This window comes from Eschrichtius robustus, chromosome 1, assembly GCF_028021215.1.
Source record: "Eschrichtius robustus isolate mEscRob2 chromosome 1, mEscRob2.pri, whole genome shotgun sequence".
Classification (NCBI taxonomy): Eukaryota; Metazoa; Chordata; class Mammalia; order Artiodactyla; family Eschrichtiidae; genus Eschrichtius; species Eschrichtius robustus.
This window is the reverse complement of record NC_090824.1, coordinates 11121539-11147605: the sequence shown is the minus strand read 5'-3', so window position 1 is coordinate 11147605 and position 26067 is coordinate 11121539. Positions and strand designations below refer to the sequence as shown.

Below are 26067 nucleotides of genomic sequence, written 5' to 3'. Positions count from 1 at the left end.
GGAGAACTTTCCTTAAGTTCCTAATAGATCAGAATTGTTTGAGCTTGCTTTGGGCAAAGTTTGTGTCTTTCAGTACTACATATTCAGTACTACATATTCCTACATTTGAATAGTAGGTTTGAGATAAACATCAAGATTGTATCAAATACAGCATTGTAAATCAGCTATACTTCAATAAAAAAATAAATTAGAAAAAGTTTGTATCAAATAAGCATCAAGAGACAGATGCTTTATTTCAATTCTGCTGTTCTATGAGACCACTTGGAATTATTTATTTATGTTTAAAATTCAAAGCAGTGAAACAGAGTGGCTAGAGCGAACCTTTGAAAACATGCCCAGCTGAATCTGAACCTAAGGGAAATCTCTCTAATTTACTTTTGAAATGAATGCATGTAGCTGAGTCCACAGGGTTTAGGACTGATTGTGGCTTGGAAATATATTATTAAAACTTAGTAGGAACCACAGCAATTGTTTAGAACTTTGACCAACCAGAGGTTATTTAGGGGCAAAGTATTTTATTGCTGATATTATTTAGAATTGATGGCACATGGGGATAAAGCAGTTGACTTTTAGTTGATATTCCAGATACTGACATACGCAGTATGTCCAGATACTACCTAAGAAATCACTCAAAATGTAGCAGCATGAAACAACAACTATTTAATTATGTTTACAGATTCTGAGGGTCAGGGATTTGGACAGGGCACAGGCCACAGCCTATCTCTGCTTGATGATGTTTGGGGCCTCATCTGGGAAGACTTGAATAGTTAGGGGCTGGAATTATCTAGAGGCATCTAGATCGTATGTTTGGGCTCTGGGATGGGGTGACTTGAAGGCTGGGCTTAGAGTAGAGACTTACACATTGCCTCTCCATGTGCCTTGGCCATGGCACAGTTCTGAGAAGAGTATCCTGATGAGGAAGCTTCTGAAGAGAGAATATTCTAAGACAGCAAGTTGGAAGCTGCATGTCCTTTTAGAATTTGCCTTGGGAGTCATGTGAGTATCACTTCTGCCATGCTCTCTTGGTTGAAGCAGCCACGGCCCATCCAGATTCAAGGCTCATGAAAGCATATCTGAGGAACTAAACCAAAAGAGCCTCACCCACAGCTGGACTTAATTTAGATGAGACGACCTTGGACCTCCAGCCAGGAATTTGCATGTGGGAAGAATGTAAATAATTTGTGACCAGAAAATAGGATTGGAAATTGTAAGCCTTAAACGGGACTTAATTATAGCTAATAACTACCCACTAAACCCATATCCACATCCTATTGTTTATGTAACAGTGGGAATCCCAGAGGAACAAAGACTAACTACAACTGAAAGGAAGAAATAAACACTAACAATATACTCCGATATAATCCACCCTGCTAGTGATGTGGTTTGGTTTGGTTTGGAGAAGCCCCAAACCAGCAAGGATTCATGTGCTTCCAGAATGAAATTTAGTATGTGAAAGAGAAAGAAAAGGCACAGAGCAGGAAAGATACCTCACTTGGAGAAGTCAGGGCTGACTTGGATGCTGAAGAAGACTTGGGCTTCAGATGCAGAGGAAGCACACTGTATTTTAACAAATAATTTTTTAAAACTTGTTAATAAAAGGGAAAAAAGATCATAAAAAATTTAAACTTGCTTTTATGATTTATTGACCCGAGTCCTGTTCAGAAAATGAGATTTCCCAGCACTCGTATCCAAAGCCTTGTGCTAAAATTGAAGTGGAACAAGCCTTGCTTTGAAATGGTTGTTCCGATAGGCAATTCAATACACTGTCAATGTTTGGATATAGGTTTTGTGCTTGCCTTCTTCCTTCTTCTGTCTCCGCACTTCCCAAGATATCTGTCTTGGAAGGTTCTCAGTCTTCCCCAAGCCCTGAGTTCATAATGGCTTAGGATATTATTTCCCCTATTATATTCCATCTTTTAAAAAAATTTTATTGGATTATAGTTGATTTACAATGTTGTGTTAGTTTCAGATGTACAACAAAGTGATTCAGTTATACATATACATATATTCATTCTTTTTCAGTATGTTCCATCTTAATAAGCTCTATTGAAAGACTGAAATGCTCTCTTGACACAAGACATTGATTATGTGGTGGTGACATCTCTAAAAGGCTTGGGCACAGTTTTGTGCAGAGGTCAGGGATATTTCCTGATTGCTCCTCAAATTGCATTGTGTGGGCGCTGCCTTTCTCCCCTGCTTCTTGTCAGGGCAGCTCTGATAATAAACCCCCCTGAGCTTCAGAATCTCTCTTATACTGCACCACTTTTCTCACTTCATCTGTTGACTCCTTTCCTCTAGTTGATGTCAGCCACTGAGTCTGTGAGTGGTTCTTGCTGTGTTTTGAGGTTCCCGTGGTGTCCACTGACATATTCTTTAGGTCTTGATAGAAACAGTGCCGGTGGGGATGGACAGGCCAGCTTTGGGGTCATCAGCTCGGTGCAGCACAGCTCCCTGCCTGTCCTTGAATGCACCAAGGACAGATGAGCTGCAGTGGAAATCGGCCCTTTAGGTGGTGGATAAAATAATTTTGAAAGTTTATTTTAGGGGTTAAAATTGTTTGTTTCCGACTCTGATGTGCCGTGATGCATTCTCTCTGGACCACAGTTTTAATTTTTTTCATATTTCTGCTGAAAACTCTTGAAATGCTAACTTGAAATAATCCAGGAAGCCCCCCATGCCCCATGGCTGAGGTCACTTTACAGAGGACTTTTCAACACAGTTTCACTCATATTTAGAACGTTTCTACCACTCACACTAATAGAAACCACTTCTCACCTTTATTTTTAACTATAGCTGAAATCTCACTGGTTAGAGATGACCTGCATTTTGGAAACTAGTGGCACTTCAGAAATGTGCTGCCACTTCCAGTGGCCCTTTAAGTTTCCATTTGTTCCAATTAGTAGCCAAATTTACCTCAGTGGTGACTTTTAATTGATTTCACTCTTTTTCTTCTAGAACTGCAGTTCCCACGTTAGGAGAGCTGTTGTCACCTGCTTTTCAGCAGGGTGTTGTGGTCGTCATGGAAACAGGCCTGTTCGGTACTGCAAAAGATGCCACTCAAATCATCACAGTAACGAACTGGGGGCTGCCTCGGAGACCCACCTCTATCAGACCTCCCCTCCACCCATCAACACTCGGGAATGTGGTGCCGAGGAACTTGTCTGCGCCGTGGAGGCCGTGATTAGGTAACAGCTTCATTAGAAACTTACCCTGAAAACACTGCCTTTGCTTTGAGCCACCCTGTTCACATTGAGATGTGCAAATTTATTTATTTATTTTTATTTTAAAAATTATTTATTTATTTATTATTTATTTTTGGCTGCCTTGGTCTTTGCTGCTGCACGCGGGCTTTCTCTAGTTGCAGCGAGCAGGGGCTACTCTTCGTTGCGGTGAGCGGGCTTCTCATTGCGGTGGCTTCTCTTGTTGCGGAGCACGGGCTCTAGGCGCGTGGGCTTCAGTAGTTGTGGCACGTGGGCTCAGTAGTTGTGACGCACGGGCTTAGTGGCTCTGTGGCATGTGGGATTTTCCCGGACCAGGGCTGGAACCCATGTCCCCTGCATTGGCAGGCGGATTCTTAACCACTGCGCCACCAGGGAAGTCCGAGATGTGCAAATTTAATTCAACTTCAAGTGCCCTCAGCCGGGCAGCTCACCTTCCACAATGTTGCAATGACGATGTTTTAATTCATTCATTCAACAAATATTTTTATGTAATGCCAGTTATGTGCCAGGCATGTATCAGACACTTGGAAGACAGAAGAGAGTAAAATGTAACCTCTGCTTTCAAGTTACCCATGTAGGGACTATAAAAACAGAAGAACGAAATTGCAGTCCAGTATGGTGAGCACAGTGCCAACACAGAGTCGGGGGTCTTAGGGGAATGAAGTGGAGGCGCCAGTCAGAGTGAGGGGTGGGAATAAGGCTGTCCCAGACCTGACTGATAGCAGTGAGGGATGGGAGAGCTCTAGATAATTCGGTACTGGAGTAAGCCAGAAGGCTGTGGAGTAAGACAGGGGCCTGATCCTGCAGGCTTCTGGCTTTTTCTCCTTCTGTCACACACAAAAAAGGAAGCTTTAGAAGTGATAACCTCTAGATTTGTTCTCTTTTTGTATAATATGCACTGAGGCAAGATTTTTAAAAATTAAGAAACAATATTAGAATGCAAGTTTTAAAGCTAGGGACTAAGTCTTCTGTTTCTCTTATCCCAGTGGCTGACACATGTAGAAGTGCAATAAATGTTTGCTAAATAAAACGTTACAGAAAGTTTGGAAGTAGAAAAAAAATCAGCCATACTGCTGTCATCATCATCACTTTTGCACATGTTCTTCTAGGTTTATTCAAATGCATACTTTATTTATATAACTGTAATCACAGTGTATCCACATTCTTTTAGATGTAAACTTATACCATTAGCTCTTTTCCATGTTGTGTATTTCCACATTTATCCTTTTTAGTGCGTACATAATATTTATCTAGATTATTTTCCTCCACCATTAGATATTTCAATTTCTTCCTTTTTTTTTTTTACTGTTAAAAATAACTCTGATAACTATTTTTGTGTATAGTGCTGTTCCTATATTTTTTTTCTTAGGGTAGATGACCAGATGTGGTTGACTGGGTCAAAGGGTCTGAATATTTTAATGGTGCTTGATACATTACCAAACTGATTTTCAAAGAGTGTATGTGAATTTCATACATCACTGTATGAAACTGATAGTTTTTGCTACACCCTTGCCAACATTGGGTATTATTTTTTTAAATTGTCATTTGCTTAGCAAGTTGAAAAAGGAATCTTCGTTGCTCACTGTCAGGTCTTTGAATACTAGATATTAAATATTTTTCCATCTGGGTACCAGTTCCTCAGTCTTTCCTTGTATTATGCATTTGATGTCCACACAGCTTCATATTAGATATAGGAGAAGCATTGATATCTAGTGGGATGGTTGGTGAACTAGAAGCCAGAAGGCATCAGTTCTGCTTGATTCTAATTGACTGGAGGAAGTAGCCTCTTTGTGCCTCAGTTTGTTCATCTTTGAAATGGGGATGGAGTAGAAAATAGTAAGGAAATTAGGCTCCTTCCAATTTAAAGGAGAGCAATGAGTGATGCTTGAGTACTCATGAAGTAATTGCTCTGAATAGGTCATGATCTCGAATGTGTTTTTTGGCAGTCTAACTTGAAATCTGTCTCCTTTGGCAGCTTGTTGAAAGAAGCCGAGTTCCATGCTGAGCAGCGGGAACATGAGCTCAATCGCCGGCGGCAGCTGGGCCTCTCTTCTTCCCACCATTCCCTGGATAACGCTGACTTTGACAACAAAGATGATGATAAACACGACCAGCGGCTACTCAGTCAATTTGGAATATGGTTCTTAGTAAGAAAAGAAGTTAACTCTTCTCTGCTTTCTTATGTTTCATTCCAACATTGCGCTGATGAGGAATTTCTTCTGTTCTTTTTAAAGAAGTAAATAGTAAATAGTGAAAAATTAAACTTAACATAGGGACTCTATACTCTAGGACAGTGACTGCACATTGCATTTACCTGGGAAGGCTTTTAAAAAATGCCATTGCCCAGATTCCACCCCAGAATCTTGGGAACTTTTTAAAAAGCTCCCTAGTTGATTCTAATGAATAGCCAGGTGTTGAAACCTACTGTGCCAGACCCTAAACTGTTGGAAATGCACAGTTTGACAATAAACAAGTGGGAAAGTTGCTAGGGTATATTGTGAAATATTGGATTCAATATAATTTACAGATCATTCATCCCATCGACATGAAATTTTGCTTGAAAGTTCAGTCTCTGTGGAGCTTTTTGTGTATTTACGGCAAGTCTGCGATACAGCCAGAAAAATTATAGCCAAACCAAAGCAAGGAATTTGATTGCTATTGACTGATTCAGCTGCAGTATTCATTCAGTAAAGATCAAACATACAGATCCAAAGTTCCAGGCATGCTGAATTTGCCAGTTCTGCAGAAAAGCAGACTTTTGTTTTTGTCCATTGGAGACATGGACTAAGTCTCCAAAGTGATACATCTCTTTTATGCTTTCACACATTTTTTTGGTTTTGTTTTGCTTTGTTTTGTTTTACTAAATTGGGGTTTAATTGTTGATTTCGCATGTCTTGCTCCTAGAACTTATTATCTAATGACATACTGACTACTATTGTGAACTCCTGAAGGCAAAGATAGTGTTTTACTTATTTTTTATATTCCTGAATGCTACTTCAGTGCTTAATAAGAGATTATTTCAGAATGATTGAATTACTAAATGATGAGCAGTTTTGGAAAGTCTATTTATAATGTGGTGAACTGGAGGGGCTCTAAGGTTTCAGAATTATTACTGATAGGAAATTCTTGGCTAAATCTGATCATTTTAGAACTGAAATGTATATAGATTATTTTTTTACTGAAGATATTTATGAAATTTCACTTTGTAGACTTAACTTCTTAAAAGTATCTAGTGCAGATTATGTAACAGATTTCTTATATGGGAAAAGCTTATAGGGAGGTGCAATCTTGAGGGGAAATTCTTACAGTCCATCTCTCTCTGTAGAGGAGAACACAGTTTCCAGGCTAAGTGGTCTTCCATCAATTTTAAAACTGCCCATTTTACCCCTTCATTTTTCTGATGAGGACAGAGAAGCCCAGAGAGGCAGTTCAACTTGTCCACAGTCACTGCTAACAACCAGTTAGTAGCAGAAGGTGGTTGGGACACAGCTCTAGTCCCAAACTCTGACTGAGGGGCAGAGAGTGCCTGATTCAGCTTCTTCTGAAGGCCAGTCTTGGACTTCTTAACATACAATTCCTAATAGCCAAAAGGAAAGTGTACATGTAAAACTTTGGACAGATCGGAACCAAGATGGCGGAGTAGAAGGACGTGCTCTCACTCCCTCTTGCGAGAACACCAGAATCACTACTAGCTGCTGGACAGTCATCGACAGGAAGACACTGGAACTCACCAAAAAAGATACCCCACATCCAAAGACAAAGGAGAAGCCACAATGAGACGGTAGGAGGGGCGCAATCACAGTAAAATCAAATCCCATAACTGCTGGGTGGGTGACTCACAGACTGGAGAACACTTATACCACAGAAGTCCACCCACTGGAGTGAAGGTTCTGAGCCCCACGTCAGGCTTCCCAACCTGGGGGTCCAGCAACGGGAGGAGGAATTCCTAGAGAATCAGACTTTGAAGACTAGTGGGATTTGATTGCAGGATTTCGACAGGACTGGGGGAAACAGAGACTCCAGTCTTGGAGGACGCACACAAAATAGTGTGTGCATTGGGACCCAGGGGAAGGAGCAGTGACCCCAGGGGAGACTGAACCAGACCTACCTGCTAGTGTTGGAGGGTGTCCTGCAGAGGCAGGCGGTGGCTGTGGCTCACCATGGGGACAAGGACACTGGCAGCAGAAGTTCTGGGAAGTACTCCTTGGCGTGAGCACTCCCAGAGTCTGCCATTAGCCCCACCAAAGACCCCAGGTAGGCTCCAGTGTTGGGTTGCCTCAGGCCAAACAACCAACAGGGAGGGTACCCAGCCCCACCCGTCAGCAGTCAAACGGATTAAAGTTTTACTGAGCTCTGTCCACCAGAGCAACAGTCAGCTCTACCCACCACCAGTGCCTCCCATCAGGAAACTTGCACAAGCCTGTTAGATAGCCTCATCCACCAGAGGGCAGACAGCAGAAGCAAGAAGAACTACAGTCCTGCAGCCTGTGGAACAAAAACCACATTCGCAGAAATATAGACAAGATGCAAAGGCAGAGGGCTATGTACCAGATGAAGGAACAAGATAAAACCCCAGAAAAACAACTAAATGAAATGGAGATAGGCAACCTTCCAGAAAAAGAATTCAGAAAAATGATAGTGAAGATGATCCAGGACCTTGGAAAAACAATGGAGGCAAAGATCGAGAAGATGCAAGAAATGTTTAACAAAGACTTAGAAGACTTAAAGAACAAACAAACAGATGAACAATACAATAACTGAAATGAAAACTACACTAGAAGGAATCAATAGCAGAATAACTGAGGCAGAAGAACGGATAAGTGACCTGGAAGACAGAATGGTGGAATTCATTGCTGCAGAACAGACTAAAGAAAAAAGAATGAAAAGAAATGAAGACAGCCTAAGAGACCTCTGGGACAACATTAAACGCAACAACATTCGCATTATAGGGGTCCCAGAAGGAGAAGAGAGAGAGAAAGGACCTGAGAAAATATTTGAAGAGATTATAGTTGAAAACTTCCCTAACATGGGAAAGGAAATAGCCACGCAAGTCCAGGAAGCGCAGAGAGTCCCATACAGGATAAACCCAAGGAGAAACACACCGAGACACATAATAATCAAATTGGCAAAAATTAAAGACAAAGAAAAATTATTGAAAGCAGCAAGGGAAAAACGACAAATAACATACAAGGGAACTCCCATAAGGTTAACAGCTGATTTCTCAGCAGAAACTCTACAAGCCAGAAGGGAGTGGCATGATATACTTAAAGTGTTGAAAGGGAAGAACCTACAACCAAGATTACTCTACCCGGCAAGGATCTCATTCAGATTCGATGGAGAAATCCAAAGCTTTACAGACAAGCAAAAGCTAAGAGAATTCAGCACTACCAAACCAGCTCTACAACAAATGCTAAAGGAACTTCTCTAAGTGGGAAACACAAGAGAAGAAAAGGACCTACAAAAACAAACCCAAAACAATTAAGAAAATGGTCATAGGAACATACATATTGATAATTACCTTAAACGTGAATGGATTAAATGCTCCAACCAAAAGACACAGGCTTGCTGAATGGATACAAAAACAAGATCCATATATATGCTGTCTACAAGAGACCCACTTCACACCTAGGGACACATACAGACTGAAAGTGAGGGGATGGAAAAAGATATTCCATGCAAGTGGAAACCAAAAGAAAGGTGGAGTAGCAATACTCATATTGGATAAAATAGACTTTAAAATAAAGAATGTTACAAGAGACAAGGAAGGACACTACATAATGATCAAGGGATCAATCCAAGGAGAAGATATAACAATTATAAATATATATGCATCCAACATAGGAGCACCTCAATACATAAGGCAACTGCTAACAGCTATAAAACAGGAAATTGACAGTAACACAATAATAGTGGGGGACTTTAACACCTCAGTTATCCAACGGACAGATCATCCAAAATGAAAATAAATAAGGAAACAGAAGCTTTAAATGACACAACAGACCAGATAGATTTAATGGATATTTATAGGACATTCCATCCAAAAACAGCAGATTACACTTTCTTCTCAAGTGTGCACGGAACATTCTCCAGGATAGATCACCTCTTGGGTCACAAATCAAGCCTCAGTAAATTTAAGAAAATTGAAATCATATCAAGCATCTTTTCTGACTACAACACTATGAGATTAGAAATGAATTACAGGGAAAAAAAGTAAAAAACACAAACACATGGAGGCTAAACAATACGTTACTAAATAACCAAGAGATCGCTGAAGAAATTAAAGAGGAAATCAAAAAATACCTAGGGACAAATGACAATGAAAACACGACGATCCAAAACCTATGGGTTGCAGGAAAAGCAGTTCTAAGAGGGAAGTTTATAGCTATACAAGCCTACCTCAAGAAACAAGAAAAATCTCAAATAAACAATCTAACCATACACCTAAAGGAACTAGAGAAAGAAGAACAAACAAAACCCAAAGTTAGCAGAAGGAAAGAAATCATAAAGATCAGAGCGGAAATAAATGAAATAGAAACAAAGAAAACAATAGCAAAGATCAATAAAACTAAAAGCTGGTTCTTTGAGAAGATAAACAAAATTGATAAGCCATTAGCCAGACTCATCAAGAAAACGAGGGAGAGGACTCATATCAATAAAATTAGAAATGAATAAGGAGAAGTTACAACAGACACCGCAGAAATACAAAGCATCCTAAGAGACTACTACAAGCAACTCTATGCCAATAAAATGGACAACCTGGAAGAAATGGACAAATTCTTAGAAAGGTATAACCTTCCAAGACTGAACCAGGAAGAAACAGAAAATATGAACAGACCAATCACAGGTAATGAAATTGAAACTGTGATTAAAAATCTTCCAACAAACAAAAGTCCAGGACCAGATGGCTTCACAGGTGAATTCTATCAAACATTTAGAGAACAGCTAACACCCATCCTTCTCAAACTCTTGCAAAAAATTGCAGAGGAAGGAACACTCCCAAACTCACTCTATGAGGCCACCATCACCCTGATATCAAAACCAGACAAAGATACTACAAAAAAAGAAAATTACAGACCAATATTACTGATGAATATAGATGCAAAAATCCTCAAGAAAATACTAGCAAACAGAATCCAACAACACGTTAAAAGGATCATACACCATGATCAAGCGGGATTTATCCCAGAGATGCAAGGATTCTTCAATATACGTAAATCAATCAATGTGATACACCATATTAACAAATTGAAGAATAAAAACCATATGATCATCTCAATACATGCAGAAAAGGCTTTTGACAAAATTCAACACCCGTTTATGATAAAAACTCTCCAGAAAGTGGGCATAGAGGGAACCTACCTCAACATAATAAAGGCCATATACGACAAACCCACAGCAAACATCATTGTCAATGGTGAAAAACTGAAAGCATTTCCTCTAAGATCAGGAACAAGACAAGGATGTCCACTCTTACCACTATTATTCAACATAGTTTTGAAGTCCTAGCCATGGCAATCAGAGAAGAAAAAGAAATAAAAGGAATACAAATTGGAAAAGAAGAAGTAAAACTGTCACAGTTTGCAGATGACATGATACTATACATAGAGAACCCTAAAGATGCCACCAGAAAACTACTAGAGCTAATCAATGAATTTGGTAAAGTTGCAGGATACAAAATTAATGCACAGAAATCTCTTGCATTCCTATACACTAATGATGAAAAATCTGAAAGAGAAATTAAGGAAACACTCCCATTTACCATTGCAACAAAAAGAATAAAATACCTCAGAATAAACCTACCTAGGGAGACAAAAGACCTGTATGCAGAAAACTATAAGACACTGATGAAAGAAATTAAAGATGATACAAACAGATGGCGAGATATACCATGTTCTTGGATTGGAAGAATCAATATTGTGAAAATGACTGTACTACCCAAAGCGATCTACAGATTCAATGCAATCCCTATCAAATTACCAATGACATTCTTTATGGAACTAGAACAAAAAATCTTAAAATTTGTATGGAGACACAAAAGACCCCGAATAGCCAAAGCAGTCTTGGGGGAAAAAAACGGAGCTGGAGGAATCAGACTCCCTGACTTCAGACTATACTACAAAGCTACAGTAATCAAGAGAATATGGTACTGGCACAAAAACAGAAACATAGATCAATGGAACAAGATAGAAAACCCAGAGATAAACCCACGTACCTATGGTCAACTAATCTATGACAAAGGAGGCAAAAATATACAATGGAGAAAAGATAGTCTTTTCAATAAGTAGTGCTCGGAAAACTGGACAGCTACATGTAAAAGAATGAAATTAGAACACTCCCTAACACCATACACAAAAATAATCTCAAAATGGATTCGAGACCTAAATGTAAGACCGGACACTCTAAAACTCTTAGAGGAAAACATAGGAAGAACACTCTTTGACATAAATCACAGCAAGATCTTTTTTGATCCACCTCCTAGAGTAATGGAAATAAAAACAAAAATAAACAAATGGGACCTAATGAAACTTGAAAGCTTTTGCACAGCAAAGGAAACCATAAACAAGACGAAAAGACAACCCTCAGAATGGGAGAAAATATTTGCAAACGAATCAACAGACAAAGGATTAATCTTCAAAATATATAAACAGCTCATGCAGCTCAATATTAAAAAAACAAACAACCCAATCCAAAAATGGATAGAAGACCTAAACAGACATTTCTCCAAAGAAGACATACAGATGGTGAAGAAGTACATGAAAAGCTGCTCAACATCAGTAATTATTAGAGAAATGCAAATCAAAACTACAATGAGGTATCCCCTCACACCAGTTAGAATGGGCATCATCAGAAAATCTACAAACAACAAATGCTGGAGAGGGTGTGGAGAAAAGGGAACCCTCTTGCACTGTTGGTGGGAATGTAAATTGATGCAGCCACCATGGAGAACAGTATGGTGGTTCCTTAAAAAACTAAAAATAGAATTACCATATGATCCAGCAATCCCACTACTGGGCATATACCCAGAGAAAACCATAATTCAAAAAGACACATGCACCCCAATGTTCATTGCAGCACTCTTTACAATAGGCAGGTCATGGAAGCAACCTAAGTGTCCATTGACAGACGAATGGATAAAGAAGATGTGGTACATATATACAATGGAATATTATTCAGCCATAAAAAGGAACGATATTGGGTCATTTGTTGAGACGTGGATGGATCTAGAGACTGTCATACAGAGTGAAGTAAGTCAGAAAGAGAAAAACAAATATCGTATATTAACGCATATATGTGGAACCTAGAAAAATGGTACAGATGAACCGGTTTGCAGGGCGGAAATAGAGACACAGATGTAGAGAACGAACGTATGGACACCAAGGGGGGAAAGTGGTGGGGGTGGTGGTATGATGAATTGGGAGATTGGGATTGACATGTATACACTGATGTGTATAAAATGGATGACTAATAAGAATCTGCTGTATAAAAAAATAAATAAAATAAAATTAAAAAAACCCCAAAAACCAAAAAACAGAAAACAAAAAACAAACAAAAAAAAGCTTTGGCCCAAAAGATAGAGATACCGTTGCTACAAAGACTTGTTTCCCTGGCCAAATATTAACAAGTTGTAGATTAAAAAACAAAACAAAACAAAAACAAAAACAAAAACCAGGAAAGGCCTCTACCTCTTGTTAAGTGAATAAGCTGCAGCAGATATCAAGAAGAGAAGGACAAGGTAAAACAGTTACCCTAAAGTGGTATTATTTCACTCCTGTCAAGGGGGGGAGATTTCAATTACTCATAAATGTACTTTTAATAAGAATTTTAAAAAATCATATTTCAGTAATTCTTAAAATGGTTCAAAAATTTAAAGAAATAAATGGGCATTCAGAGGGTTCAAAGAACAACAACAACAACAAAAAAACAAAAAAACCCTGCCTATTTCAAATGGATTATATGAGGCATCTTTTTTTTTTTTTTTTCATCTTTAACCAAACATGTAATAATTATGTAAGGAGGCTGAAGGAGAGTCTGATCTACCTATTTCCAGGTGAGCCTCTGCACGCCCAGTGAGAACACCCCTACGGAAAGCTTGGCCAGGCTGGTGGCCATGGTGTTTCAGTGGTTTCACTCCACAGCGTATATGATGGATGATGAAGTTGGAAGTTTAGTGGAAAAGCTGAAGCCTCAGTTTGTCACCAAGTGGTTGAAGACAGTATGTGATGTTCGCTTTGATGTCATGGTCATGTGCCTTCTTCCCAAACCAATGGAATTTGCCAGGGTAAGTGGAGGCTGTCGATGAAAAAAATTAATCAATAATTGATCTAAGAAAGAAATGGAAAATGTTATTTGAGCCAACCTGAGGATTATAACCCAGGAGGGAGTCTTTCAGAAAGTTCTGAGGACTGTTCCGCCCATTAGAGGTCAGAGCCCAGGTATGTAAAATTTTGAGACAAAGGGTTTTACGTCAAATGATGTATTATTGACAGTTTACAGAATCCAGATCTACACATACAAAGCACGTAGTGGGTCATGGGTCATCATGGCCCTTTACAAGATCAAGAAGGAAATTTATCTTCTAAGGAGTTGTGACCCTTGACGAGGTTAAGAAGGAATGTTATCTCCTAAGGAAGTCTGGTTAATGCAGTTGCACAACACACACTAAAGGGGATGCAAGAGGCCCAAATGGGCAGAGAAAAATTTTATGTTTAAAATTTTCTTGTCTTGCTATAAAATATGAATTGTTTTCATCAAGGCCTACAGCTTGGACCTTGTTGGAGAGGAGGACTTAGGGAGAAGCACTGTTGTTACAGAAACACTGGGTTTGCCTCTTGGTGGGTGTCGAGCCAAAAGACACAACCAAGGCAAAGAGCGGGAGAAGGAGGGATTTATTACTTGCAGCAAGTGAGGAGAACACCAGGGATCTTTCCCAAAGTAGTGTCTCTCCGAACAGCAAAATTGGGGAAGTTTTAAGCTAAGGGTACATGCATATTCATGAAGGGGCTTGAGCAGAGAATTCAGCATAGAATTGGGGCAAAGATGGACAGAGTCCAGACTTTGGTTGATAGAAGTCAGGGGGGTCAGCAAAGGTCACCATCATCATTCCTTAGGTTCTGACCAGTCTGGGGTCTCAGCATGTAGTCACCATCCTCTACCTGGTGGGGGGGGGGCCTTACTTCCTGCAGAACTCAAAAATATGTATCAGATTGTGATGTATATTCCTTGAGGAGGAACTATGACTCTGTTTTATTGCTGAACTATTGTTTCTTGACTGCTTTTCCTTTGTTCCTGCCCTTAAAATCATTAATTACTAAGACCTGTTCAAGGGCAAGCATTGTGGCCAGGCTTAGATCACAAAATAGCTTAGGTGAAATGGCTTCTTTTCTGTCAAGAAAGCCATGCCTGGTTCTCTTTCTCTGGGGACACCCTACCCTATCTGCTTACACTACCTTAGCCACTAGAGTATTATCAGTGACTGTAGAAGAGGGACATCTCTCTTTAACTTAGTCTTTTATTTATTTATATTAATTTTTATTATAGCTAAGTGAGGTTAGTAACTACATTTTAAGTGATGTGCTGCTTTGATGTTAGTTTGGGATGGGGAAGAATGGCAAGAGGAATGTGCAAAGTATCTTTAAGAAATTTAAGGGAATATTCTTTCCTGATATCGCTGAATATTTTTATTAAGAAACAGGAAAAAAAAAAAAGCCTTCCCATGAGGTGGCAAGAGCTCAGTCCTTTTCTGGTTTACAGTCTGTGGAAAGGCTAACATTTGACTAGGGGCAATTTCTGTGGTTTCACATATATTTCTAGACATGAATGGTCCCTGCCCTCCCATCTGGAATGCCCAAAAGGTTTAGGAACTGCCACAATGCTCCTTTTCCTCTGGCTTATAGGACAAATTTCTCTGTGCTTATCCTCTTGCTTCTGCCTCGGTGGATCACAGGCTTCAGATATACAGCTAGTAAGACATCATATTTCTTGAATACAATATGATTTGTGTCTAACCCAGCAAGATGGATATCTAGAATCAGTTTCTGGCAGCAATATATGAAATTTTTTTCAAGGTATTTTCTAAGTTTTATTTTTTTTGTGTGATTTTTGGGTTTACTTTCAATGAAGTCTTGAGGCAGTTTTCAGTTTATTTTATTTATTTATTTATGGCTGCATTGGGTCTTCATTGGTGCGCGCGGGCCTTCTCTAGTTGCAGTGAGCAGGGGCTACTCGTCACTGAAGTGCGCAGCTTCTCATTGCGGTGGCTTCTCTTGTTTCAGAGCACGGGCTCTAGGCGCGTGGGCTTCAGTAGTTGTGGCACGCGGGCTCAGTAGTTGTGACGCACGGGCTTAGTTGCTCCGCGGCACGTGGGATCTTCCCGGACCAGGGCTCAAACCCATGTCCCCTGCATTGGCAGGTGGATTGTTAACTACTGCACCACCAGGGAAGTCCCAGTTTTCAGCTTAAATAAGACATTTAAGGATAAAACAGAACACAGACCTTCTAAAGAGTAGGTTTTATTAGATTTCCAGGACTCAGAGCGTTCTTTGCATTTACCAAGAAGGTACACTTCTTTCTTCTTTGGTGCCACCTACTGACTCATATATAAAATTAGATTTTTGCATGCTGGAAATGTGCAGAGAATGCCATTTCCTGGCATTCTTTGACTGTGTTGATATGTTTTCTATTATTGTTTCTTTTGGAATAGTAAAGGACTGGTGTGATCTGATTCTGAAAGATAAGAAGAAATGATTATGTTGGGAGGAAAACTATTCCTCTTATAGCTTGGGTCCAGTGGTTGTGAGCCTGCATATTAATTGGTAAGAGACATATTAACAAGAGAAGAGACAATATTTATTAATATTTATGCACAGGAGTACTCCTCATTGACGGGTAATTTCTTTAATAGCCAGAGATAAAAGGTTTATATACCAAACTTCTGGGGGGTGGGAGTGGGAGGAGGCATTTGGGAGGAGGCTTGAATGGGAAGATATGGAAAGTTCTTTTGGGCATTTTGATGCCAATGGAAATGGGCAGCCTGTCTCCAAGGCAGCTGAATTCACAGGAAACTCCCTTTGAAGGGGGTTAATGGCAGCCATATTTTTCTGGAGGCTCTGCTTTAGTCAGTTAAGGGAAGTTCAGATAAGGTTTCTCTCTACATCTTCTTTAGCTCAAATGTTTTCACTGAAAAATAATCTTTATACCAACTCTGGGGGTCTGAGTGGGTCCCCACATTTCTCTTATCTGTAACTTCCCTAGAAGTTTCACACAAAAAGGAATCTAGGTTGATTGACTTGGACAGAAGATTTGGGTTAGGAAATGCTAGGTAAGAGATCTGAAAAGGAGGAAAAGAGCATAAATTAGAACAAGGAAATAAAAAGAAAACAAAGATTAGTGGTTAGAGTAGACTATAAACCTAGTTTCTGAGTCTGAAGGGCAGCCAGTCAAGAAGATTTCTAGATGTTGGGCTTGAAGCATCTTTAGATGATGAATGAGACCATCAGTGTCATGGTCATGGTTATTTCCTAGAGCAGAGCATGGAAGATGCAGATGTTTGGTGAACTTCCTGAGTGGCCTAAACTGTTGCAGCAATAAGTCCTTTGAAGTTTATGTCAAGTTGTCCTGCTTCAGCTTACAGGGCTTTGGGACAAGACAACCTAGAGTCTCAATAAGGATCTGGGCAGTCAGGTTTTAGTTCTTAGTGACACCAAGTGAAGAGGGTAGTAGAAAAATTGGAAGCATTAATTACTGACAAAATGTGCAAGACAGCAGGATCCAGTTTATAAAGAGGTTAAAAATAGCTCAAGGACAATGAACAGGACTAGAATCTGATAATCCACAAGGATGGGTTATAGTTTTCTGTTGAAACATAAAATTTCTCTCTCAATTACTGCATTTTGATCAACGAAAACAAAGTAAGATGATTCTTGTTCACAAAATAAGTCTAGTCTCGTTAAATTTGGCCTGATTATTTGCATAAGTGCAGCAAAAATGGTATTTGACCACATGGGCCTTTAAAAATTTGCTTTGCTGGAAGTTTTTGAAAGAATCTCAGATTGGACTTTTACTGATTTATTTTTTTAAAGATTTTTTTTTTGATGTGGACCATTTTTTAAAGACTTTATTGAATTCGTTACAATACTGCTTCTGTTTTATGTTTCGGTTTTTTGGCTGCGAGGCATGTGGGATCTTAGCTCCCCAACCAGGGATGAAACCTGCACCCCCTGCATTGGAAGGCAAAGTCTTAACCACTGGACCACCAGGAAGGTCCCTCAAATTGGGCTTTTAAAAGCCTCTCCACGCTAGGAAGCCAATCTGTCATCATACTTATCTGCAGTACCTATAGATTTGGGTGAATTTCTCTTCTTGAGATCCCCAAAATACTCTGTTTCCTGGGCCTGTCAAGAAGTGACTTTTCTTATTTGCCTGTAGGCTGGGAACATCATAAGTCAGGTACCAGGCTGGTTTTTTCCAAGAGGGCTTTATAAGCATTGGTTCCATGATGTCAACCTTAGTTCCTTAAAGCTGTCTGGTCATATTTGATTCTATGCATATCTTTCTCAAATATGACACTTCAGTCAAAGCCTTGATAATATAACCAATTTTTCCAATTATGTCCTGTTACAAGGAGAACAGATTCTTACTGAACTTGTGTAAATAGCTATATTGCCATATAAATAGGAGTATTGTAAGAGTTTCTGAATTCTGGGAGGTTCAGGTAGGGAGAAAAAGAAATGTTTTGCTTTTGTTTACAAAGGTATAATCTACTAAATAGTCATGAGTTATAGATAGCTTAATAGAAATCTTATACCCATAAAACAGAATATTAATGAACCAGCAGTAAAAAACACATAAAAATTATCATCTTCCTTCATCAGTTCATTCAGTCCCATGTAATTAATTATTTGTTCTGCTTTGTCTTGGGTTAGCAGTTTTATGAACGCATTGGCTTCTCCACTAGAGTTCTGGAATCTTTCCTCAGTCCAGTGGTATGGTCTCAAAGTTACTTGAGCGATGCCATCAGAAGTCTGTACCCCAGATTACCTGTTATAGTTCTTTCCATGGGTCTCAGAGACAGTCCTCTTTGCTGAAGATGAAGCATTCTGGATAGTAGCCGATTGCAAGAGCTTTCAGGAAAACACTGGAATAAAACAATAACTGTCTGTGAATGATAAAAGTCTTAAAATGGCTGTATTAAAGATCTGATGAGAGCAACTGGAATTATGATGATAAAATTATGCCATTATTGTATACTATCAGGCAAAATAGCATAAGAATATAATAGTGAACAAAAAAGGCATTGACAGATTTTTAGAAATTACATCTAATTCCTGAAATATTTATGTTAAAAACATTTACCTATACAGATATAAGCTAGGGAAGGTTAAGAATCTCTTCTTATTTGACCATGATTTTCATGCAGTTCAACATATTAAATAGACCTAATTAGTTTAACATCTCTTTTTACTAGGAGAGAACAGATCCTTTGAGGTTTTCCAGAGGCCCTCTCAGAAGTCTCAAAGTCAATTTGAGATCAGGATTTTATTTAGGATTTGATTTTGGTATATGTGCTGCCGAAGCGAGCATAAGGATTTGATTTGGGGAAGCAAAATATCAAAAGTTCTCAAAATGTCAAAAGGTTTGGACACTTAATTAACCAGGATGACAGGTCACTATGAAATAATACTTAGTTATCCATTTAACCAAAATGGCAATACAGATATCAAAAGTAAACATGGGATCTAACATAATTTAAAATTGAGAAGACTGGGTTCTTTTAAATAATTGAGGACATGATGAAGACATGTTCCCCCCCTCCCCACACACAGTTCCTTTACAACTTCATATTTTCATTCAGGTTTTTGTCCTTCACTTTCCTCTTTCTCATCTGGAAAGCCTCCACACAACCTCTAAACCACTATTGATACTTTAGGACAGAATTACAATCTTTTTCCTTGACAAGAACACCCCTCATTCCTTGAATATTTTGCATAAAGAGGTTTTTACTTCATCCTCATTTTTTCTAGAAGCTTCATTTATATATTGATTATAATTTTCAACACTTAACCTCTATTTTTCAGCAAAGACCAGGAAGTAAACAATTGTGAATTGCTTGTCACATACCAGCATTTTGTAGCATACTAGCAAATTTTATGATTATACCATCTCATAACTTCTAGAGGATATGCTTCTTCATGGTATAATTTCTCAGAGTGGCAAAATGAACACATTTATTAACAGATCCAAACAGCTTTAGCTCTCTGTAAAAATACGAAGCCAAAAGTAGATAAAATTAAACTTATATTCAGTAGTTAATGTTTTGGTGTGTTATCTTATTTAGAAATGATCTAGATATTCAATGAATATCTATTATTTAACTCAATATAAATTTAACTTCAGGTTACCAAAAAGATTTTGGAACCTACTTCTAAGAAGACATATTATAACACACAATTACTGTTGAAATAAAGTTTGTCATAATAATAATTTAATTTGATTAAAATGAAATCTATAAATTTTATAATCTTAAACCTCTAGTAAATATAATATTAGCTTATTTGACTAGTAAACCCACGTAGAATAAAAATGTATGCTCATATCATACTCAGTGCTGATAACTCAGAAATGCAGCTGTTTTTATTAAACCAACAATATTAAAATAGTCTTATTTATCAAAGATTTACACAAATTGTTACTGAACTCAGATTTGGCTGCTCACTGCTCAAAAGCCAATACTTGAGAGGCAAGTATTCGTAGAAAGGAAAGTTGCTTTAATTAGAAAAGCCAGCAATCTGGGGAGAAGGTGGACTCATGTCCCAAGACCAAGTCAGAAGATTGTGCTCAGCCATGACAGTTTTTAAAAGGAAAAAGGGGAAAGAATCTCAGTGAATCATTGAGGCAGGAAGTTGGGTTCTGCATCATTCCCCATTGGGTGCAGACCGGCTGACTCTTTCTTCAGATGTTATATTGCCTGCATGATCTGCCTGCAGGATTGCTAAGGGGGCTGCTGGGGGTAGAGAGCTAGTTATTCTTTAACTCCTTAATTCTTCATTCTTGCTTCTTTTAATCTAGGAAAAGAATCAACAAGTTAGGCAAGGCATGGTGTGCACTCAGGAGAGCATAAGTCAGGAGTTAGGTTAAATTGTCTAGTGATCTCGTTCCTATAAGGTTTGAGGGGAACAGAAATAGGCAAACAGGAAAGGGGCAAAAGAGCTGCTTATAAATCCCCACTTTTCAGACATCATTCCATTTCTGTGGGATTAGGGGTGAAGGTCTGTTTTCTGTAACTTCTTCATGCTGACATAGGGCACTGTATTCTCAGAGTGAAAGATGTCGACATGGGTCTGTAGCATTTCTTTGCTGACAATTTTAGTTGCCCACTTATATATATGGGCAGAGCAAGCTGCAATTATTTTGATGCCCACAAAGATATAGATTATTATGAGCAATAATGTTAATCCCATTCTTTTGAGGCCAGTTCTTAGAAATGTGCTAGCCATAGATTCAGTACTGCTCAAGTAGAGCACCTTATGTCATGGCTACAGTCTGGTCATCATGCAGTCAGCTTTTTCCCTCTGGTGGCAGTTATAGTATCTGTAAAACAGCTCAGGAATGTGCACCAGACACTGAAAGATTCTGTGACTCTCTTGTCCTAATCATTAACTGCTTGAGCCTGGTTTTTTGTGACTCAGGGAGGCCTGGGAGACTTCAGCTTTTCTACAAACAAGAGGCAGGGGACATAGAGGGACCTTTGTACTTGGGGGTGGGGTGGGGGCTCAAAGTTCTGCTCGGTTTCAAGATCACATGAACTTGAAAAACATTTGGGTTACTTCCTATATTTCTGAGAGTTTTGGGAATATTTAATTTTTTTTCTTTTAGTTTTATTGATCTTTGCTATTGTTTTCTTTGTTTCTGTTTCATTTATTTCTGCTCTGATCTTTATGATTTCTTTCCTTCTGCTAACTTTGGGTTTTGTTTGTTCTTCTTTCTCCAGTTCCTTTAGGTGTAAGGTTAGATTGTTTATTTGAGATTTTTCTCGTTTCCTGAGGTAGGCTTTTATAGCTATAAACTTCCCTCTTAGAACTGCTTTTGCCACATCCCATAGGTTTTGGATCGTCGTGTTTTCATTGTCATTTGTCTCTAGGTATTTTTTGATTTTCTCTTTGATTTCTTCAGTGATCTCTTGGTTATTTAGTAACGTATTGTTTAGCCTCCATGTGTTTGTGTTTTTTACGTTCTTTTCCCTGTAATTCATTTCTAATCTCATAGTGTTGTAGTCAGAAAAGATGCTTGATATGATTTCAATTTTCTTAAATTTACTGTGGTTTGATTTGTGACCCAAGATGTGATCTGTCCTGGAGAATGTTCCGTGCACACTTGAATCTGTATGTGTCCCTAGGTCTGAAGTGGGTCTCTTGTAGACAGCATATAGATGGGTCTTGTTTTTGTATCCAGTCAGCAAGCCTGTGTCTTTTGGTTGGAGCATTTAATCCATTCATGTTTAAGGTAATTATCATATGTATGTTCCTATGACCACTTTCTTAATTGTTTTGGGTTTGTTTTTGTAGGTCCTTTTCTTCTCTTGTGTTTCCCACTTAGAGAAGTTCCTTTAGCATTTATTGTAGAGCTGGTTTTGTGGTGCTGAATTCTCTTAGCTTTTGCTTGTCTGTAAAGTTTTTGATTTCTCCATCGAATCTGAATGAGATCCTTGCCGGGTAGAGTAATCTTGGTTATAGGTTCTTCCCTTTCAACACTTTAAGTATATCATGCCACTCCCTTCTGGCTTGTAGAGTTTCTGCTGAGAAATCAGCTGTTAACCTTATGGGAGTTCCCTTGTATGTTATTTGTCGTTTTTCCCTTGCTGCTTTCAATAATTTTTCTTTGTCTTTAATTTTTGCCAATTTGATTACTATGTGTCTTCTCGTGTTTCTCCTTGGGTTTATCCTGTGTGGGACTCTCTACACTTCCTGGACTTGGGTAGCTATTTCCTTTCCCATGTTAGGGAAGTTTTCGACTATAATCTCTTCAAATATTTTCTCGGGTCCTTTCTCTCTCTCTTCTCCTTCTGGGACCCCTATAATGTGAATGTTGTTGCGTTTAATGTTGTCCCAGAGGTCTCTTAGACTTCATTTCTTTTCATTCTTTTTTCTTTATTCTGTTCCGCAGCAGTGAATTCCACCATTCTGTCTTCCAGGTCACTTATCCGTTCTTCTGCCTCAGTTATTCTGCTATTGATTCCTTCTAGTGTAGTTTTCATTTCAGTTATTGTATTGTTCATCTCTGTTTGTTTGTTCTTTAATTCTTCTAAGTCTTTGTTAAACATTTCTTGCATCTTCTCGATCTTTGCCTCTATTGTTTTTCCGAGGTCCTGGATCATCTTCACTATCGTTTTTCTGAATTCTTTTTCTGGAATGTTGCCTATCTCCACTTCATTTAGTTGTTTTTCTGGGGTTTTATCTTGTTCCTTCATCTGGTACATAGCCCTCTCCCTTTTCATTTTGTCTATCTTTCTGTGAATGTGGTTTTTCCACAGGCTGCAGGATTGTAGTTCTTCTTGCTTCTGCTGTCTGCCCTCTGGTGGATGAGGCTATCTAAGAGGCTTGTGCAAGTTTCCTGATGGGAGGGACTGGAGAAATATTTAATTTTTAAAAGCTCTTATTTTTTTTAAGCTCATTTAGAGTAGAGATCTTTTAATGTGTTTTATAAATTAATTTGGCAAAACCATCCAGAGGAAGAAAATACCACATATACATACCATACATATATAAATATACAGGCAGACACAAATACAGACCTTATAACAAATACAGACCTAATACAAAACTCACTAGTTTATAGAAGAGCTGGTTTTCATCTTTACCTCACTTTTATTCAAATTGTGTTTCTAGCAGATGGACCAAGTTGTTAGTTAATCTGTTCAATATAGGGGTTAAAGTTTTTAATCAATATTTGTAGGGGGAGACCCTTAAGAGCTTTTTATTTGCCCTGATATATAATCTTATGGAGGCTGTGATTCAGCCTAAGACAGTTGTTTTAGTTGACTAAGAAGTTACTTTTTAAAGGCTGGAGTGTGCTAAGGAAAAAGGCATTGGAGGTTTGTTAAGGGGAGTGTTAATTGATGCTTATCAGGAGGAGAAATAAATTTCTCCTATTTTATGAGAGGAGGCAATAGTACAAATAAAAGAAAGGCACCCCTTAGAGAGCCACATTTAATTCCTTGAACATTTGCATTTTAAAGAGATGATTCTCAGGTCCTTGAGAAGGTAGTGCTGGGTGGTAGAAGATTTAAATCTCAAAGAAGGAGAGAAAGGATGCAAGCTTGTAAGATAACAATCTAAGAGGGTTTTCAAGGGCATATTTGTCTCTTAACAGGTTTTGACTGGGACAAACAATAAATTCTCTTGGCAGCATTGAGCTTTTACAAGCAGGCATTTTGAGGGAGGAAGTTCATGGGAGGTGGACAAAATTATTTGTGTTGAGAGTCTGAAGTTTTTAACAGGTCCCAGGCAAGGCCTTCGTTGAGAAGAAGACTCAAAGGAGGCTGTCCGAGGAGGCTGAGGCCTAAGACAATTGCTATTTAAGTGTTTCTTCTTCTGAAGGGCAGGGCAGTCCCTTTTCCAATGTCCTGACTTTTTACAGTATCTGCAAGCATTTTGAGATGAATAGGGGAGGCTTTGGTACTGGTAAGAAAGATGGATGAGCTTTGGGATTCTTCTAGAGCCACAGTTTTGTTTTTGTAAATACTTAATTAGTAAGGCAAGGCCGCTTATTTTTAATTCTTCAAAGAATTAGATGACAGCCTCAATAATAACGTTAAGGAGCTGGCCTGCCCATGCAACCACATTACTTTGAACTAACTTCTTTATATCAGAAACAAGATTTTCAACTAAAGTAGAAAACAAAAGACTCCTATGATCTGAGATATGTAGATTTAGAGCTATGTGCCTTTGCAATATTTTTTATAAATTGTGTGACAAAGGTTTTAGGATGTATTCCTTTTCTCCAAGTAGATCATTCCATTTTAACCCAATTAAACTTCTGACGAAGGCCTTTATAATGGCTCCTACCAGGCTCTGAATGTCAACCTCCAACTGGGTCATTCGTAGGAGGGAGGTGGTGGAGGGGGGAGGTGTATGGTGGGTATGGATTTTAATTTTCTTTCTAAATCAGATTTCTGTTCTTCAGTTTTGTTAAGGGAGTCTTTTAGGCTAACTGTGATCCTTTTTTTGGTGTGCTTCTGTCAATCTGATCCTTCCCCATTGGTAAGAGGACATTTATTTAGGGTGAGAACTCTCTAAAATCCTTTTAAACATAAAAACTTTTCCAAATCAAAGGATCCATTGTCTGGTCACTGACAATTTAGTATCTCCATGGGGATACCTGTTCCAAAATGTGACCCAAAACCAATAGGCCTTTATATGGCTTAACCATAAATTAAATAGCCAAAGGGACCTCAGTAATGATACATTCCACAATCGCAACATTATCAGTGGTAGCTCTTCTGAGACTATGTAACTAACAACAACCCCAGAAATATAGTCACTTCCTGAAAATGTCTAGTCAATCATCTAGCGTGTTGGCCAATATGATACCAAATAGATACTTGAACTTTAAATGGAGTTTATTTGTTTTGAATAATGTGGAATTCTAGATATAACAATTAAATATTTAAAATTGGATTCATTTAAAATAAGATAGTTTTTGGGCAATTAATCTATGACCAAGGAGGCAAGAATGTACAATGGGGAAAAGACAGCCTCTTCAATAAATGGTGTTGGGAACACTAGACATGCAAAAGAATCAAACTGGACTACTTTCTCGCACAGTGTACAAAAATAAATTTAAAATGGATTAAAGACTTAAATGTAAGACCTGAAACCATAAAATGTCTAGAGGAAAACATAGGCAGTATGCTCTTTGACATCAGTCTTAGCAATATTTTTTAGACATGTCCCCTCAAGCAAGGGAAACAAAAGCAAAAATAAGCAAATGGGACTACATCAAACTAAAAAGCTTTTGCACAGCAAAGGAAATGTTCACAAAAGGAAAAGGCCACGTACTGAATGGGAGGAGCTATTTGTAAATGATATATCTGATAAGGGGTTAATATCCAAAATGTACACAGTACTCATACAACTCTTATAAAAAAATCCGATTAAAATTGACCAGAGGACCTGAATAGACATTTTTCCAAAGAAGACATACAAATGGCCAATAGGCACATGAAAAGATGCTCAACATCACTAGTGATCAGGAAATGCAAATCAAAACCACAATGAGATATCACCTCACACCTGTCAGAATGGCTATTATCAAAAAGACGACAAATAGCAAGTGTTGGTGAGGATGTGGAGAAAAGGGAACCCTCTTGCACTGTTGGTGGGAATGTAAATTGATGCAGCCACTATGGAGAACAGTATGAAGGTTCCTCAAAAAAATTAAAAATAGAACTACCATATGATCCAGCAACTCCACTTGGGTATTTGTCCAAAGAAAACAAAAACACTAATTAGAAAAGATACATGCATCCCTATGTTCATTGCAGCATTATTTATAATAGACAAGATATGGAAGCAACCTAAGTGTCCATCAATAGATGAATGGATAAAGAAGAAGTGGTACATATATAATGGAATATTACTCAACCATAAAAAAGGATGAAATCTTGCCTTTTGTGACAACATGGATGAACCTACAGGGCATTATGCTAAGTGAAATAAGTCAGTTAGAGAAAGACAAATATTGTATGATTTCACGTATATGTGGAATCTAAAAAAACAAAACAAATGAATAAACATAACAAAACAGAAACAGAGTTGTAGATACAAAGAAGAAACAGGTGGTTCCCGGAGGG

General features: G+C 38.5%; 1 protein-coding gene across 3 annotated transcripts in view; it reads left to right on the top strand.

Annotated features, from left to right (window-relative positions):
- UNC79 (unc-79 homolog, NALCN channel complex subunit) overlaps nucleotides 1-26067 on the top strand; it is a 202856-nt gene that overhangs the window by 54074 nt on the left and 122715 nt on the right. For all 3 annotated transcript variants that reach the window (XM_068553881.1, XM_068553705.1, XM_068553790.1), the window contains exons 9-11: nucleotides 2956-3185; nucleotides 5197-5368; nucleotides 13270-13500. In XM_068553881.1, coding sequence (XP_068409982.1) covers nucleotides 2956-3185; nucleotides 5197-5368; nucleotides 13270-13500 — 633 coding nt within the window. The remainder of the gene's footprint in view (nucleotides 1-2955; nucleotides 3186-5196; nucleotides 5369-13269; nucleotides 13501-26067) is intronic.